Consider the following 17,089-nt stretch of genomic DNA (forward strand, 5'->3'; position numbering starts at 1 on the left):
GAAAACTAGATATGACAATCCTGTTTTTTCCGGTAAAATTGAGAATTTAACTTGTATTATTTTTTACATCAAGTTGAGGTGGGCCATCGATAATTTAATGTTCAATGAAAGAAGGGAATCTTTTCAGTTCAAAAGAAAATAAAAGACCTGGGGATGAAGTTAGAGTATCAGCTGCTTATTTGGAAGATACGCTCAACCTACGAAAGTAAAAGTTGCAAGTTTCTCTTTTTTCTTCCGTTTCGTGTATTTATTCATCGTAATAATGTGGCCTGTTTTAGGTCCTCTCTACTTTTATTGCAGAAATATTCGCGAAATGAATAAAATTTTAAAATTGCTAATTTGCGAACTTCGGTTCTCGAAAATGTTCATCACTTCTGTAATTTGCAAATTTGAAGTTTGATATCATATACTATATTTTTCACAATTTGTACTGCTTTTTGAATACTTTTACGTGCAATCTAAGTACTACATTATTATAATATAAAAAATTCAATTTCTAAACGTTCGCGAAATTTTTCTTAGTTTTGTCTTTTGCGAAACTTAACTTTTTATTCACAAAATTGTGGAAATTAATTCCCGCGAAAATCTCTTAAAATCCCTAAGCTTAAAGTAATACATCGTGACGTCATTTCTGTTGTTTATTTGATACGCAAAAACGAATAGTCGCATAAAACATTTTTTGCTGACTGGGCAGTATTATTTAATAACAACAACAAAATTTCACACCTAATGATTGTTAAAAAAATGTTTTCTTCAAATGGAATTTAGAATGGTTGAAAGAAAAAAGATTTATCATCCTCAAGCCGACCTTATATCTACCAGCTGCATGATCAGCATGCGTAGAAGAAGACTGGGTATGAAGTTGCTTAAACGCGTCATTTAGTAATTGCACGAAACCGTTACAAAGCGTTATGCATTAATATTATAAATCAATAAATAATATATCATCAAAAGACAACGGAGGTCCAAGAAAAACATATTTTTATAAATTTACCTTTTTTTGTTATTTTTTTTTGTACATTTCTTTCTATTATTTTTGATGTCGATATTTCTTTTAAGTGAGGTTCAATTATGTATTCTTTTATCATTTATTAAACATATTTCCATGACAGAAAACATTCTCCGCAAAATTTTAGAGAGGAAAGAAGAACGAAAATATGTTCACCCCCTGTGGACACAAATGTTTGTTTTAGACTGTTTGACCAGGCTTTTGTTAAATAAACTCATTTAAAAGGGTATTATTTTGGGAGAAGAACAGATGCAGAGTTGAAGTGCAACGAATGTGGGAAAATAAAATAGAATTTGGAAATTTGTTTTTGCAGTGAGTGAAATCTTTTTTTTTCTTGCTTTATTATTGTTATTTTTATTTTCATTTATCGTTTATTCTTTTCATTCTTATTTTTTTATTATTATTATTATTTAATGTCCTACGTGTATACCTGCAAATAAGATTCCGTGCGGCCCATTCAGGATTATTTGAGAAGAGTGCTGCAGCTTCAAAAGGAACCAATATTCTTCTTGGCTATGTCTGAAAGTTCATCAGAATATGTAACACTAAAATGATTGTTTCCCTGTTAAAGAAAAACATGCGATATCAATAATTATGCTGGACACTATTTCCCCTGATCTATGAAACCTGCAACCGCGCATGCGCTTTCAAGGTATAGTAGAGTAATACTATTTTAAGTGAGTTTTAAATTTGAACACGTCTTTATTAAGCTTCGGTACGCGGATTGGTATGCGATTGAAACTACGATTCGCAGCTAGTGCGTGAAAAAATTTCCGGGGGCCCTCTCGTTAGATTACTAGAATTTGCAACATTTCTTCCTAAAAGTTTTTGTTTCAGAAACAAAAATTTTATGTTTTGAAAGTAGAAACATATTTCGAAAGTAACCTCTCATTCTTGTTTTTAACCAATCAAATTCGTTCATACAAATCACACCAAGCCAAAATGAAAACTTTACCATACAAGCATTAAAAGCAAGATGGCGGAAAGTCAAAACATGTAACCAAAGCATAAGCTTTCAGGTGAAGAGAAATTAAGAATTATCAATTTTTGTTAAGATCACAAAGCACCTAGAGAAATTTGACCAATATTTTAGTTGTATTTAAATTCGAACATAGCAACGATTTGTAATGGTAGTTTAAAATGCTGTTTGTGATATGGTGCAGCATTATACCGAATTTATAGAGAATACTGAATTTCTTTGTACAACAGTAACTTAGAACAAGATCACACCACACAGTGATTAGCGCAAAATATAATTCGCGAAATGTTCAATGCTGAGTTTTTTCACGTCTACACTGCGACAGCTGAAAGACAGTCAGTAAATAACCCCGAAATGTCGGAACTGACCATTCTTTTACGCTCTCCCTTTGTTCTCTACGCAGTGTAAAAGCACGTGTGATTTTCATTTCTGTCAACCATAACTTTCAGGTTATGGTTGACAGATCACAGGTTTAATACCTGTGATTTATTCACCGTTTCCAGAAAAACTGTAAGCCATTAAAATCCAAAAAGCGTCCTAGCTTTGTTCTTGTTTAAAAGAGTCGTCACAAGCTGGTGATTCATTTGCAAGAGTTTGAGGGTGTTAAAAGACCTTTTATGCCCTCAAAATAATTACCTTTTCAAAATTTAATAGCCTAATTCATCCCCTTTTTGTAGACATGCGGAGCACTTTCCCTACTTAAGAAGTTAAGGCGATCCAACTACGGGACTGGTTTCTTTCCGAATTTCTGAAGTTTGTATACTACATGTTTTGCGCTCTAAGAGTTAATGCAAACATTACAAATCTACAGAAGTATGCTATACATTATCTTAACAATTCTAACAGAAAAAATGTTTTACAAAAACAATGGTACTAATGGACTTACACAGAAAAATAATTTTCCTCTCTTTTGAATCTTTCTTTCCGATCGTTTTAAACTGTTTGCATAATTAATGTTAGTAAGTGAAACAGTTTATCGCCAATGCATGGTCACACGTTTGATGAATGTATTGTTAAATTTAGAAAAAAAATATTTTAAATGATATTACAAAGAAAAACATTTTTTAACATGGGGAACTAGGGTAAAACAAGAAAGATGTAAAAACGAAGAAAATTAAAAAAAAGACGTCGCGTGATAATTTTTTGATAATTTGGAACGAAGATATAAATTCTCTATATGAGAAGTTGCAGGTAGTTGACGTTACATCATAGCGATGTTTTCCTATGGAGAGAAGAAATGAAAGCGTAATTCTTCCCGTAGTTCCCGAATAGATAGTCAGCAACCAACTATTAAGTAACAGTTGAGCATGTAAAATACAAAAACTTTCAACATTGAGCTTCAGTTAAAATTTTATGTCGCGAACGAAAAGGAGTGTACGTTTAATGCGGATAAGATATATAAAATCAAAAGATTGGATGAAATAAATACAACTCGTTCTAGTAAGAAAAGACAAAAAACGAAGATAATTAAAACGAAGAAAAAGAATTTACAGGTTTCTATATTATAATCCCCGTATACATCTGTCCGTCCGTCCTTCCGTCCGTCTGTCTGTCACGCAAAATGGTAGCTTAGCTGCGACGGGCGAACCCGTGGATTTTTCCACGGGCTAACGACTAGTTACTAAAGATTGTTGCTTGAGATAAGTTTTATCATCTCTTTCTTTCTTTTTTTTTTAGGAAAATGTTTACCTTTCACACAGTTAGTAAAACAAGTACAAAAACATCATAAGAATGTCGTTTGTTCCCTGTGTCTTCTTTGCTTTCATCATCACACTGAAGATTGGAAAAGGAGTTTCAAACAATGGTAAAAATATTTCATATATTTACAAATGAAGGCTTTTTTCTCTCGCCTCCAGAGACTTCTGCCTTTTTAAAAATATTTTCAGATCCCTAAATATTCGAGAAAATTTTTTTTAAAAATATTGAAAATTTTGATCGACCTAGTTTTCCAGGACATGTGCTTTTTTGATTAAGTCGATAACGGCGATTAGCCGCCGTAAAAGAGGGACAATGACATCGTGGGAGACCCGGAGGCAAGAACAAGTTTTAATTTCATCGAGTGACTTCTGTTGTAGTACGTGAAATTGAAAAATCATGCTGCTCAACGTAAAACTTGGAACACAAAAAAAACACAATTGCCGTTCAATATCATTTGTCGTCGTTTTGGGCACGACAATTTAATAATAACCAAATATCCCCATAATATCCTCTATAATTTAACGAAACACCCTTATTCCTTTCACCTTTTTTATTAGCAAAAAGGCCGTCCGGTGTTGAGACAGAAGCTGCGAAAAAATGCAGCACCACCTCAGTATTGAGAAACAAAGAGCTCGGAGAGACGAGCTTAGGAAAAATGAAACCTGTGACTAGTGTTGTCTATAACAAAAAACATGTAGAGAAACTGAGAAAAATCTTTGTAATAATGACTCTGTATTTATTCAATTTATTATTCTCGCATTTTTAGTAAACCCGCCCTTTTGGAACGGGTTAAAAAATAATACCGCCCTCCAATAATCTCGTATGCGGGGTTGCTGTAATTTCTATCAAGTCTGTACCGTTCTCCAATATTACCGCTTCATAGCAGTAAAAATAGCATTTTACAACAATTTCAAATGCACACAAATTAAAATTTCAAATGAAATTTGTAAAAGTCGCGTTTTTAAAAACAGTTTCGTTGTGATAATAACACTAAAATCGTCCCGCCTCTTTAGTATTCGCTCTTCTCTATTAAATCCCCAATTAGTTAAAGTATCCCACAATGGGAATAATAGAGTAAACTAACTAGACTTCTAGTCAAGCACTCTCAAAGGTAAAAGAAAAGTGTGGGAAAGTGCGGTTTTGGGATATAAAACTTGGATTTCGGGCGAATACCATAACAAATATGGTGTCTGTTTTCTACCACGTGCTTGACAAGTATTCGTTTTACCGTGTATTGTATATAAGACGTCATAGTAATTTCTTTTTCTTCTTCTCTTTTTTGTTGTAGTTGTAACAAAATCCTATGAAGTTTTATATGTACATAAAGGAAATGTTGAAGTGCCTGACGGTATCTATTGTAACAAACAAATCATTTCTGTTGAGAAATCAGTATTTACACCAGCACATAATTCTACAACTAGTTTCGTTCAAAAAGACAGTGTTGATGACCAGGACGTAGAAGATGTGATACTTTGGGAAATACAAGGAGTGTTAAACTTCAAGAATTTTGTGAATGAGACATTCAATTTGGATAGCATTAAAGATAGAAGTGGTAAACTGGAAATAGAGTATAAATGTGTGAATATTACAACAGGTAGGTTTTGCTATGTTGTTAGTGTCACTTTAATGCTAAAGGCACCAGATGATTTTATGAAGTAGGCAAACACTAAATGCAAACGCTTAATGAAAACTAACAACAAGCCCACTGAGTCTGGTCACTGCTTATTTTTTGCTAAGAGAATGTGATGACAGATATAGGCCTAACAGACCTACATGAACTAAATAAGCATTTAGCTCCTCATGTGAAGTTTATGTTGATTTCAGTTTTTTGTTTCTTTTTTTTAGAATGTACAGACTGTGTGGTGGATGGTACTACCTGTTTATCATCAATTAAGGGAAGTGAATGTAAGTGCTTAGAGGTTCCAGACAAGACATGGAGTTATACATTTTGCTCTGGTAAGATTAGTAAAAAATTTTATGTTTAAAAAGGATTATCCATTTTTTCTTTGAAACATTAATAAATACCTTCAATTTTTTTTATTATTTTAAAAATCTATGCAGATATTCTCAGAAATGAAACTGTTCTACAGGTACTTTTAAACAAGATATATACTAAACTGGTTGATTGTTTCATGGAGAAATTCACTTGGTTAAGAAGAAGAGCAGTTACAGATATATATTTCGATGACATTATTAATGGCCTATTCAAATGCAATTGATTATTTGTTTGAAATTAATTGATTGCCTCCATTGTGTAGAGGTGAAAAATTTGAAAAAAAATTGATCATATGCTATTAACAAATGGTTAAGGAGTTAAGGTGTATATAAATGTTTTTTGATGACATTATCAACATTTCAATTCTGAGACAGGTTGGTTAGCCTAGCTTTAAGGTGACGGTATACCTATTGAGCATGTTTTTTTAAATCACGATTTTTCAGCGATAGTTAATCAAAGCATTTCAACCACCTATCAAATGGTATAAAAGTGATTTGAAACTTTTTAACTTGTAAAAGGTAAAGAGACATTTTTAAAACACACCCTGTCTTTAAAAAAGTGACTTCATTTACAAAACTACTTCGTTTCCAAATTTCATTCGATGTTCTTTAGAATCGTGATAGAAGTATGTAAAAACGATTTTTTAATTATTTTCCACATTTTGATTTATTTTAATTTTTCTAAATAAGCCATTTTTTAACTAAACTTTCCTCTTTTAGATGTAATATCTAGAGAATCGTTGATTTTTTGAAAATAAAAAAAAATCACTTTTAGATAAACACGTTGGCTTCAAAACAGAAGCACTCTCCCTTGTAGATCTTCTGTAGTTTTCTAAAAGAGATTTGAAATGTAATAGATGGTATACGAAGAAAACAACACTACGAAAAAGTGTTTTAAAAGTTTTTTAAAAATCACACCTTTCAGGCATACTCATAATGATGGTGATACTTTCACACTTCTGAGGCGATGAATATTCAGAAGGTTGTCCTTTTAAATTTTATTATTTGCTAAGACGTGACTGAGAATACCATAGAAATAAAACCTTTTAAGTCGTTTAACATTTTTCTGTGACTTGCAGAAAAAGAACAGGATGGCATACGTTTTTAGAAATGAAAGTGTTTTTTTTTTCAGATGGTCGATCGATTTTTTGATACAATAAAGGTATACCTTAAGAATTACAATAAAGGTACACCTTAAGAATTTGACCTGTTTCCAAGTTATTGAGTATCAAAGTTATAAGTGCAATGCATAGCTTCTTTATTTTTTTGCTATTAACAACAGTTTTTTATGACGTTTCTGGTACTCATCAACCCATTAAAGGTTTTTAATGATTTCATCAATCCGTCTTCTCTGAAACTGGTGGGTTGACTCAGCTTTGATAAGTTGGCCTAATATTGCCATGATATTTTGTCTCAAAAGTGGCCAGTATTAAAAATACTATTGATGTCAGTCTAATAAATTGAAGTTTTGCTGTTCAATCAATAACTTTTGGGCTACTTCAAAGAAAAATGAGTACATTCCTTCCGCTTATCATATACACACGTAATTGTTGTATTGTAATATAATAGATCATTACTATTTTTAGGTGCAAAATATATTGGTTGTTATAAAGTACAACAGGATAAAGCTTTCCTTCATCAACATTTAAATTTATCTCTGCTACTTACTCCTCAAGCATGCATTCAAGCTTGCCAAATGCTAGGATATCAATTTGCCATTTTAAAGGGATTAAAAAGTGGTTGTTTCTGTGTAAGAGATATTAACGCTACTGAAGCTGAAGATGAGTCTAAGTGTGCATCACCATGTCATTATAACCCACTTTACAGTTGTGGAAAAAAAATGTATGGTCATGTATATGAAACAAGTATGTTTTATCTTCAACCTAAATGTTTGTTGTTGTTTATTGATAAATGATAATATTTTTTATGTTTTTATTCATATATTTATTTATTATAAAAGCCTAGTCTAAATCAGTTTCAAAATCAGTTTAAAAACTGGCTTTAAATTTGTATATCCTAGAGCAAAACATTGACTCTCGGTAGTTTGCACACCACTTTTAACAACTTCATATTTTTGCAATGTAAATATATTCTAACACATATATTGTGCATATTTATTATTTTGGATTTAGGTGGCGCCATAGATTAGTGGTTCGTGGCGCCATAGAATAGTGGTTATAGCTCTCGTACTCTGTACGTTTGGGAGACCGGGGTTCGATTCCTCTTGACGTCGATTCAACATGAGCGGGTGAATGTTACCATAGTCCCGGGTTGCCATGTGAGGGAAATTGGGAAGATGGCACAGATGGAAGTTGTCTAGTAGAACGTAGGCCCTAATTGGGTCTGCGTAGCTCAAAATGAGCATTAAATACTCTAGGACTCTCCATCTAAGCCATGGCCCCTCCTGGAAATAATTGACAGGGTATATCCCTTGATATTTGTGAGGCAAGCCATGTAAAATATGCACATCTATCTATCTAGGTTATGCACAATTTCCTTGCATGTTCAAGATAGAGAGGTCCACCCTATATAATACTCTTACTTAGCACACTTAGTACTCTTACATTCGATTTTAGATGTTGTTCCAGATAATTCTTCTTGCGCTAATGCTCAAATATGTCCTAATGGTACAACATGTCTCAGTACATTTGATTCATATAGTTGTCTTTGTAACAATAAAGGTGATCAACCATTAAATTGCTATGGTGAGTAAGCCCCTGTTTTACTTTTCCAAATTTTTTTATTGTCTAGCAGTAGGCAATGATTTAAGTTTTAAAGCATGTCTGCTGAATTGGTCTGAACATTCACCATTGTTTGTTTATTTTTTTAGGCTGTTTTCAAGGTTGGATGTCAATGCCAGGTCTTAACAGCTGCTATGCTGTCGTTAATTTTTCTAAATCCTTTGAAGAACATGTAGAGAAATGTAAGCTTATATATGGTGAAGCCATTGACCTAAGTCGCTTGAATTCACTTGAGATGTTAATGTTCTTTTTCCGTATAATTGTGGAAACATTCATGAAGAATTCATATTCAGACATGGTAAAAAGCATTATTGCAATTACCAAGAGGCCATACAGTATCCATCAATTGGCAAGTGTTGTTCCTATTTGTCAACGAGAGAAAAGTAAGTAAATGTACAATTATTTCCAAGGGTTGTGGAATGTGCCTGTGAATATTAGCACAAGAAATATTAGCATCTACAGAATTCAAAGCTTATGATTCTTTTGTTTATTTTTTTGAAACTATTTTCAGTAGGGCTAAGTAGGTCATATAAATAGGAGTTTGGCTTTTTGTGTTAATTTTAAGATTGATGGCTTTTAGTGAGCATGTTTTATAAATTATGTGCAATGATGCCTTTATGATTTTGTTGATCTCCATTTTATAGGGTCTGTTATTGGGAAATTTCCATGGGCATTGTGGCCGAGTGGAACTTATGGTCTCCCAATGCCACTGACTGGCTGTCCAAAAGCATTTGATTTTAGTTGGCAAACAGGTCTTTATCGTCAAGATACAGAAGATGTAAAGAATGAAAACAACCATACTATTGACAGTCATCTCTTAGGAAATGTCAACAGCCGTAAGCATTTCTTGGCATTAAAATTTGTTGTTTTAGCATTATCAGAGTATTGGGGTGCGAAGATTACGACTGTTAAAAAAACTAGACTAAAATATTTGCAACTGATATCAAATCATATATTCTATTTATTATATTGAGATATATTAATTCTATATTAAAACACTGCAAACACTTTAAATGAAGAAAATCTTTAATTATAGCCTATTCTATGTATATATTACTTGTGAAATCAAACCTTATCCAGCTACTTCATAATACCTAAATTAAGGTACCAGTGTTAAAACTATGCAGGGATGTACTCTGAGCATAAATGAGTATGTTTTTATTATTTATATTAGGTTACATTGAGCAAAGTTATTGTATCAAATCAACTTTCACAAAATCAAATTCGTTTTGGCCGGATGGCAAGTATTGCATATACAAAAAAGGAGAATGTCCTCCAAATATGTTGTCAGGGGAAATATTTTGGGATGATGAAGATTCGAATAACACAAATAAGGGTAAGCCATTCAATGATAATCACCTACAAAATTATGATTTAAAAAATTTATGAATTTTTAATAATTTTATTTTGTATTTCAACGTAAAAAGCTGTATTTTGGTTTATACTTATTATGGTCAGAACCATTTAATATATATGATGAATGTATATATAATATATATATTACGTGTATATATCTTCATATATACACACGGGAATGAAACAAAGACAATTTTTACATTCAATATTATAGTTTCATGCTTTCGCAATCCTCAGTTGAATAAATTGACATTTAAACCGTAAAAGCAATATAAAGTTATAAAAGGACAATAATAATAATATCTATAAAAAAGTGACGTCATTCCTTCTAGTCTTTAGTATCATTTTGAAGAGTTTGTACTTACGGTTAAATCTTCACATATAAATATTTTACTTTATTATTTCATATAGCGGAAGGAGTTCTACCAGATGGAATGTTTAAAGCTGACACAAAAATAAATTTCTGCTGCATAATTACTGGTGATACAACCCATCCTATAATTCTTCCGCGAGACAAGCCATTCTTTTTATTTCCATTTGGATCAGCAACTTGCCAGTCCGTTGTTGGAACTGCAGTGCATTTGGAACATATCCAATATGACCTGGAGAATGATTATGGTAATGTTGGTGGACTGGTCGCATTCAAAAACTTTCATCCTTTTGCTAAAATTTCAGAAGCTAAAAATCATTTAATTTTGTACTATTGTTATTACAACCCAGGTAAGTATTATTCTTACTATCATTGGTAAATTTTGGTTTGTTGTGTCAAGCTTAAGACATTGACTGATTTCGACTTCAGTTATTTGTGTTTTGTTTTTGTTTGTTTGTTGTTGTATATGAAATGAGAGCTGAAATTGAATGTTATCAGTAACGAAAATTTTACTGTACAATGAAATAATAATAAAAAAAAGTTCTTATTAAAGAAAAATGGTGGACTTTCATGCAAATATATGCTATGTTTGCGTGAAAGTCCACCATTTCCTGTCTAGATACCTTAAGTTGATTAAATTTCGCAAAGTTTAAAAAATAATTTTGCTAATATATATTAATTTTCGCGAATCAGAAATTTTGAGATATTTTGCGATGACTTTTTCGCTAATAAACCATTAAAGTATATTTGCGGAAAATTTTTTCGACTTTTTACAAAATTTTGACTTGACTACTAGGGTATTGAACAAAAGCTTTAAAAGCTTGTAAGCTGATGAAAACCGAAAAAATTCTTTTGTTTTTGAAACAAATTCGCGTAAATTAATCAAATTAAGATATACAGGATCACAGGTGGCCTACTTGAGAAAAATATTATCTTTTGCAGTACCAAGTTGTGGTGCACCGTTATCTTCTGGTCATGCTGAGTTTGATGTGAAAGATTTTTCGGTTGGGAGAGTGCTAAAATACAAGTGTGGCAAAGGGTATGAAAACGTTGGAGATCATCAAGATGTTTGTTTGAGTTCGGAGACATGGTCAAGTTTGAAAGGACCAGAATGCATCGGTAAGAAATTATTTTATTGTTTTTGTTTTGGTATATTATACGTTATAGGGTGTTCTCACAATGAAAACAGTGTTTTACAATCACTTGTTATGAGAACATGTTGTTCAATTTTAAGATGTAGATTTTGACCTCCACCCCTTTTGATTTTAATAATAACCCTTAAGACTCCTTCTTGAACCTTTTCCAGACTGCTCAGTTTATGTCATAAAAAACTGTCCCCGTATTTACCCATGTTGCATATATGAAAACACATATTCATCACTAATCCTCATCCTCGAAAAGTATACAATGAATGCAATGTCTGCAAAGATGAAATTTTCTGCAAAATGCTGGAAAGCTTAAGCGACGTCCCAATAACCCTCATTCCCAAAGCATCTAGTATTTTTGTCCCCCAACGCGCCACACACACCCATATGTTTTAATGAAATTTATCACCTTTTTTTAGATATTGATGAATGTAAGGTTGGCCATGCATGCCATGTTAAAGCCAATTGCTACAACACGAGAGGTTCTTTCTCGTGTAAATGCAACCCAGGCTGGCACGGTGATGGAAAATATTGTGAAAGTATGTGATTAACCACTTTTTTCGTCCACAAAGTACAGTATACTCCCGTTAACTCGAACCTCCAAGGGACCGGGAAAATTAGTTCGACTTAAGGATACGGTAACCCCCTGAGGCACATACTCAGCATATTTAAAATATCTCCTCTGCTCGCTATATTAACCCCAGCAAATATATATATTCTGAAAGCCAAATAAATTATCTCTAGAGTGATTTAAAAATATTTCCATAAAAAAAATCCAGAAAGGAGAAAAAAAATTATATACAAAAATTCACCCTTCCAGTTCATTTTGTCGAACACTCCCCTCAGTAAAATTTTTGTTCGTTGAAAAAAATATGATTGCGAAGCTCTTATTCAACTCTAAAAAACTTTGCTTTTTTTACTCAAAACAACACGTGGTTCCAAAAATATAGCATATTTTGTGTTACAATAGCTGTATGGTATAATTGTCGCAACAAACTTGTTTTCGTACAATTCCAACAAGATGGAGGGAAGTGTTCGACAAAAATATATACCGTTACGACTAAAAATTTTATTTCGAGAAAAAGCAAATCAAAGACATTTGCTTTTACCTGCAAGAATCATGGTTACACCCACTTAAACGTTATGAATAGTTAATAACTCATGAATATTTTATTTAAATTAAAGGTAAAGTGTTTTCGTAGAACTATGGGTCTAGTTATTGTTAAACAGACAACAGGATAACAGGACATAACAGGATAAAAACGAATAAAGTAAATTAAAAAGGTATAGATGATAAATAATAATATATTTGTATAGATTATTAAAGTGTAAAATGTTTCCTATGTTATATGTAGAGATGCAATTTTTATTCGTTCTGCAAAACTCTCTTTAATTGTTATACAGATTAAATATATTTGAGGAAATTCAAACTTTGAGCACACTATTGAAAACACTAAAAGATAAAAAGTCTTTTTTCCCATTTTATCCCTCAACAATAAATATTTTTGATTCTTTTTTTAAAAATATCAGGAAAATATGCCAAAGAATCAAAATTTTAAAAAATAATTTTTTAAAGAAAAATGACTCTGAAGTGGTTACCGTATCCTTAACGAATGTCCGACATAAGCGAAGCTCCCGTTAAGTCGAACTTCGGGAAAAATAAGATAATAGTTCGAGTTAAGGCGATTTTTCTTTTTTAAAAAAACTACTAAAGTATCACATTTTGTATGGTCAAAGATTACTGATAGAAAACAGCTTCGAATAACTTGATTTCCGAATAACTGAAATTCGAACAATTGAGGAAAATTTACATTGAATTGTGTTACAAAACTCAGGGGGAAATAAAATCTTTTCGAATAACCGAACAGTTCGAATAAGTACAGGTTCGAATAACCAGGAGTTTACTGTAATATAATTTTTTAGTGTTTTCTCCTACAATATGACCCAGGAATCTCTTAAAATCCCTTAAAATTATGAATTTTAAATTTGTCGTCACCCAGAATAAGGAAAAGACACATCTTTAAAACTTTTTGTAAACATTCATGATTTGTATTGTTAGTCAACGTGCTTAGATTTATAATTTGTAAATTTCAAAGACAATCGCTCCGAAGCCTACATTATTAATTTTTGACGTGTATTATTGTTTGTTTTGATTTCAGTCACGCTATGCAAAGATCCCCATAAAATTGCAAATGGTGAGATTGTGATGACAGATAATTCATTGAATTTACCAGGATCATCTGTTAGAAGTCGATGTAACAACGGCTATGTGATGTTAGGTTGTAATGTTACATATTGTTTACCATCTGGTGAATGGGAGGACTTTCCTACATGCAAGGGTGAGTTGACTGTTTGTACTTTTAAGGAAGAAGGTGTCACGTGAAGAAATATTTTAAAAGAATGAACTATTGCAATTGGCTTAATAATTATTTTTTTAAGAAGACAAAACAAGATTTTTTTGATTTTTTTAGCACTTTCGGTATTTGTTTTGCGAGATGCATATTGAATTTTCTGGTACTTGTTTTGCGAGATGAAAATTTACATTTTCGAAGTTTGTTTTGCGAGATAAAAATTGACATTTTCGGTATGTTTTACGGGAAAAAACTTTTTTAACACGCGCTTTTTTCTAGTGTATGTATAACTAATAGTTTTTTGTTTTGACAGATGTTGCATCATATTGTTTACCGGGAACGTATCATTGTGTTAAGAGGCGAACAAAGATTTTAATACCGAAGATTCAAAGCGTGAGTTCTCAAAAAATGGCAATGTGTTGCTCGTGTCAACGGAAGACGAGTAAGTTCTTTTATTTTAAAATAGTGAACTTTACGCTGTGTTTTATCTTGGAGGAAAGAATACGGAAGGAGAAACAACTTCATTTCTGTACGCTTTAAATGTATTGAATTTTCTATTGTTTTTAATTTCAAAAGAATCAGTGCGTGAGGTGCTCGACCGAGTCTTTTTCGCAAAAAAATGATCAAATTCCATATTCTCCTTTAATAGGGGCTAACTTTTTTCTATTGAAATCTGACTGTAACACGCTGCAGGCACGTGATATTTGTATGGAAAGTGTGCCTAATATAAGTCGGTAAACATTGCTGTTAAAAACTTCAACAATACGTTTGGAAATAAGCGTTCAACCATGATATTAGCCTATTTTTGCAGGCTTGAGTATACCACTTTGATCATGAAAAACAATATAGATAGATATGCGCCGGACGGGTGCCGACAAAATGTGTGCTGGAATAATGTTTATTCTAACTAAAGAAATAACTTCTTATAACAGAACGTCGTTTTAAAACGAGATATAAACTTTTTCTTTTTGTTTACAAAAGTGTCGAGCATGTGCTTCTTCGCTAATTATGTTAACATAAGAACAAAAGAAATTTTACCAATTTCAATGTGGCTTCTTGTTTTGGTATATCATCAAATTCATCATCAAATTATCTAATTGTTTTTATAACCAATCATAGTTGCGAATTATTATTCACGAATAATTTAATCACACAACCGCCAAAATTTCAAATTAAGTTTCTATACAGACACCTGCTAGAACCTCACGCAGTGTTTCAATAGAATTAAAAGAGTTGTTTCTCCTTCCGTATTCTTTCCTCCAAGGTTTTATGCAGAATAGTTCTGTAGAATTTTGGGTCATCCCAGAAAAAAATTATATGAAAACGTATTAAATTAACCGTTGAAAAGATAATTTTATTGACTTTCTGATGGTGGGTTGTGTCATTCTCCCTTTGGATAAAAAAAGTTATGAAAAAAAGAGAAAAGGGTGTAGAAACTCAAATTTTTCTTAAAAGGATACTCTAAAAAGGTTTTGTGCATAAACTCATATATTGTAAAAATTCAACTCATGTTCTGTATCTTTTTCTTCCTTTTGAGGAGTATTAAAAAAGAAGGCCGGTAATTTTTGTCAAATCCATAGTTGGTGGAGTTGGGTTTTTTTTGCTTTTCTTATTTAAATTGTGTTCAGACCTTTTCTAAAGACCATGTTGCTTGCTCGTCTTTTTGTCTGTTTATTCGTCTCACATACGTATACGTTTTTTATTAGGGAATGAAACGATAGTATCGAACGACGATAACACGTGGAGAAGGACAGTGATTATTATTGTTTGTGCACTGGCGGGTTTCATTATCGTTGTTGTGTTGGCTGTTTTCGTAATCTTGAAGTTGAATCTTCGAAAAAATAATGCGTCTCGTGAAAGTATGCAAAGTAACGGCAGGTAGACTGTGTTTCAGTCTTTCTCTCCAAAGAGCTTAAAACTTCGGGGATGTACATTGTATTCTCTTTCTAAAGCTACATTACTTTTCTGTAATCTAACCTCCGTGGTTTTACTTTTCTTCATATTTTTTGGTCTAGTATATACGCTGACATCAACGAAATAAAACTCGACTTTAAAATTGATAAACGAAAAGGTTCTTCTACGTCTAACACGACAAACAGTACCGAACTGAGATTTACATCTTCGCCACCACACCCCCCGCCAAGATCATCTGTGACGGAGTCTTTATCAACATCCAGTAGAAAGTCATCATTATTTGTTCCTCCTGATCGAATGAATTTTCGAAGGCGAAGTGATTTCGGTTCGACGGATTTACATCTTGTTCCACCAAAGCAGTTTTCAACGATTTTTCAACCTGATCATTTTATGAAGAATCCAAGGCGTAATGAAGGTACCCCTTCTCTCACGCAGTTTAAATTAAATTCAATGACTAAATCACAGGTGAGCGACTTGTTTATATAAAAAGAATAAATAATTTTTGGCGCTCAAAATTAACGAATTAATTTAAGCTGCACACCAAAGTGTTCAAACAAGATAAAAGTTTGACGAAAAGAAATATGTTAAATTTGTACTTTATCGTCTTTTTTATTTTTGATGTTTGTTTCTAGAGAAGATATTCAGAATTTAAGCATCCTGCTTATCTTGGTGCTCAAAGTAATGCATATTGCCATCCTTCTTTGAGCTTGTTATCCAGACTTGACAAATGCGCCACTCCCATTGCTGAGTCAGAGAACGAGAGTGATGATGAAGAAAGTCCGTACATTGATGTCACTGGAAGTTTTATAGAGACAGAGTCACTAGCTGAGGGTACTGACCACTACCGGCAAGTACCAAAGCGTCCGGTTTCTATTGGTCTTCGTCACCGGAGCGTTACAATGGGTCCGGAGGTTTCCGGGCTGGAAACAGCAAGACAAACCTACCAAGCAGCTTTATTTGGTGATTTACACAGATCTCACTCTCTTCCGGTGTTTGTTACTGCTTCCGGATCGAATTCTTCAGATGAAGTTGATGCAGATAATGATGATGTGTTTTTTTCCGATGATCCAGATAAAAATAAACGCGAGAAACTACAGCAAAAGAGAAAATCAGGCGCATCAAAAATTTCCTTGAAAGTCAAATTAACATCCTTTTCACATCGACATAATAACGAAAAAAACGAAAAACAAAAAGTTTCATTCTGTGATTTATCATCTAGACTAGCGAAGTATAAAATAACCTTTAATAAGAATTCTTCGACAAAACGCCGATGTCGTTCTGATACCAATCCATTTTAACTGGAAGAGATATCTCGTCCGTCAAAGTGAAGTTATTGATTTACTGCGTTGCCTTCTCGTATTTTATGCAGCGACTATGGGAAAATGCAAAACTATGTCTCGAATCTTTAAGTTTGTAAATTATATTTGTCTCAAAAGAAAAACTGTAAATAAAGCGACAATCACGTAGTCTATATTTGTTTTTTGTAGTAATAGTCATGTCTTTTCCAATGTGTAGTATGCGTTTCTATCTT

The 17,089-nt window shown here is 32.6% G+C and overlaps 1 protein-coding gene across 2 annotated transcripts; it reads left to right on the top strand.

Annotated features, from left to right (window-relative positions):
• Window positions 1–869: 869 nt before the first annotated feature.
• Window positions 870–17,024, top strand: LOC130614157 (uncharacterized). 2 transcript variants are annotated; one of them, XM_057435566.1, is made up of 17 exons: window positions 870–1,321; window positions 3,666–3,792; window positions 4,975–5,280; window positions 5,532–5,642; window positions 7,268–7,546; window positions 8,258–8,386; window positions 8,512–8,805; window positions 9,067–9,258; window positions 9,597–9,758; window positions 10,190–10,498; window positions 11,091–11,267; window positions 11,713–11,832; window positions 13,453–13,632; window positions 13,958–14,086; window positions 15,351–15,522; window positions 15,660–15,973; window positions 16,191–16,355. In XM_057435566.1, exons 2-17 carry the CDS (start codon window positions 3,720–3,722, stop codon window positions 16,208–16,210), a joined length of 2,967 nt encoding a protein of 988 aa, XP_057291549.1. In that variant the 5' UTR covers window positions 870–1,321; window positions 3,666–3,719; the 3' UTR covers window positions 16,211–16,355. The 2 variants fall into 2 exon arrangements, with proteins under 2 accessions (XP_057291549.1, XP_057291548.1); XM_057435565.1 differs by having other exon boundaries at window positions 873–1,321; window positions 15,660–16,023; window positions 16,191–17,024.
• The last annotated feature ends 65 nt before the right edge of the window (window positions 17,025–17,089 follow it).

Source organism: Hydractinia symbiolongicarpus, chromosome 11 (assembly GCF_029227915.1).
Source record: "Hydractinia symbiolongicarpus strain clone_291-10 chromosome 11, HSymV2.1, whole genome shotgun sequence".
Lineage (NCBI taxonomy): Eukaryota > Metazoa > Cnidaria > Hydrozoa > Anthoathecata > Hydractiniidae > Hydractinia > Hydractinia symbiolongicarpus.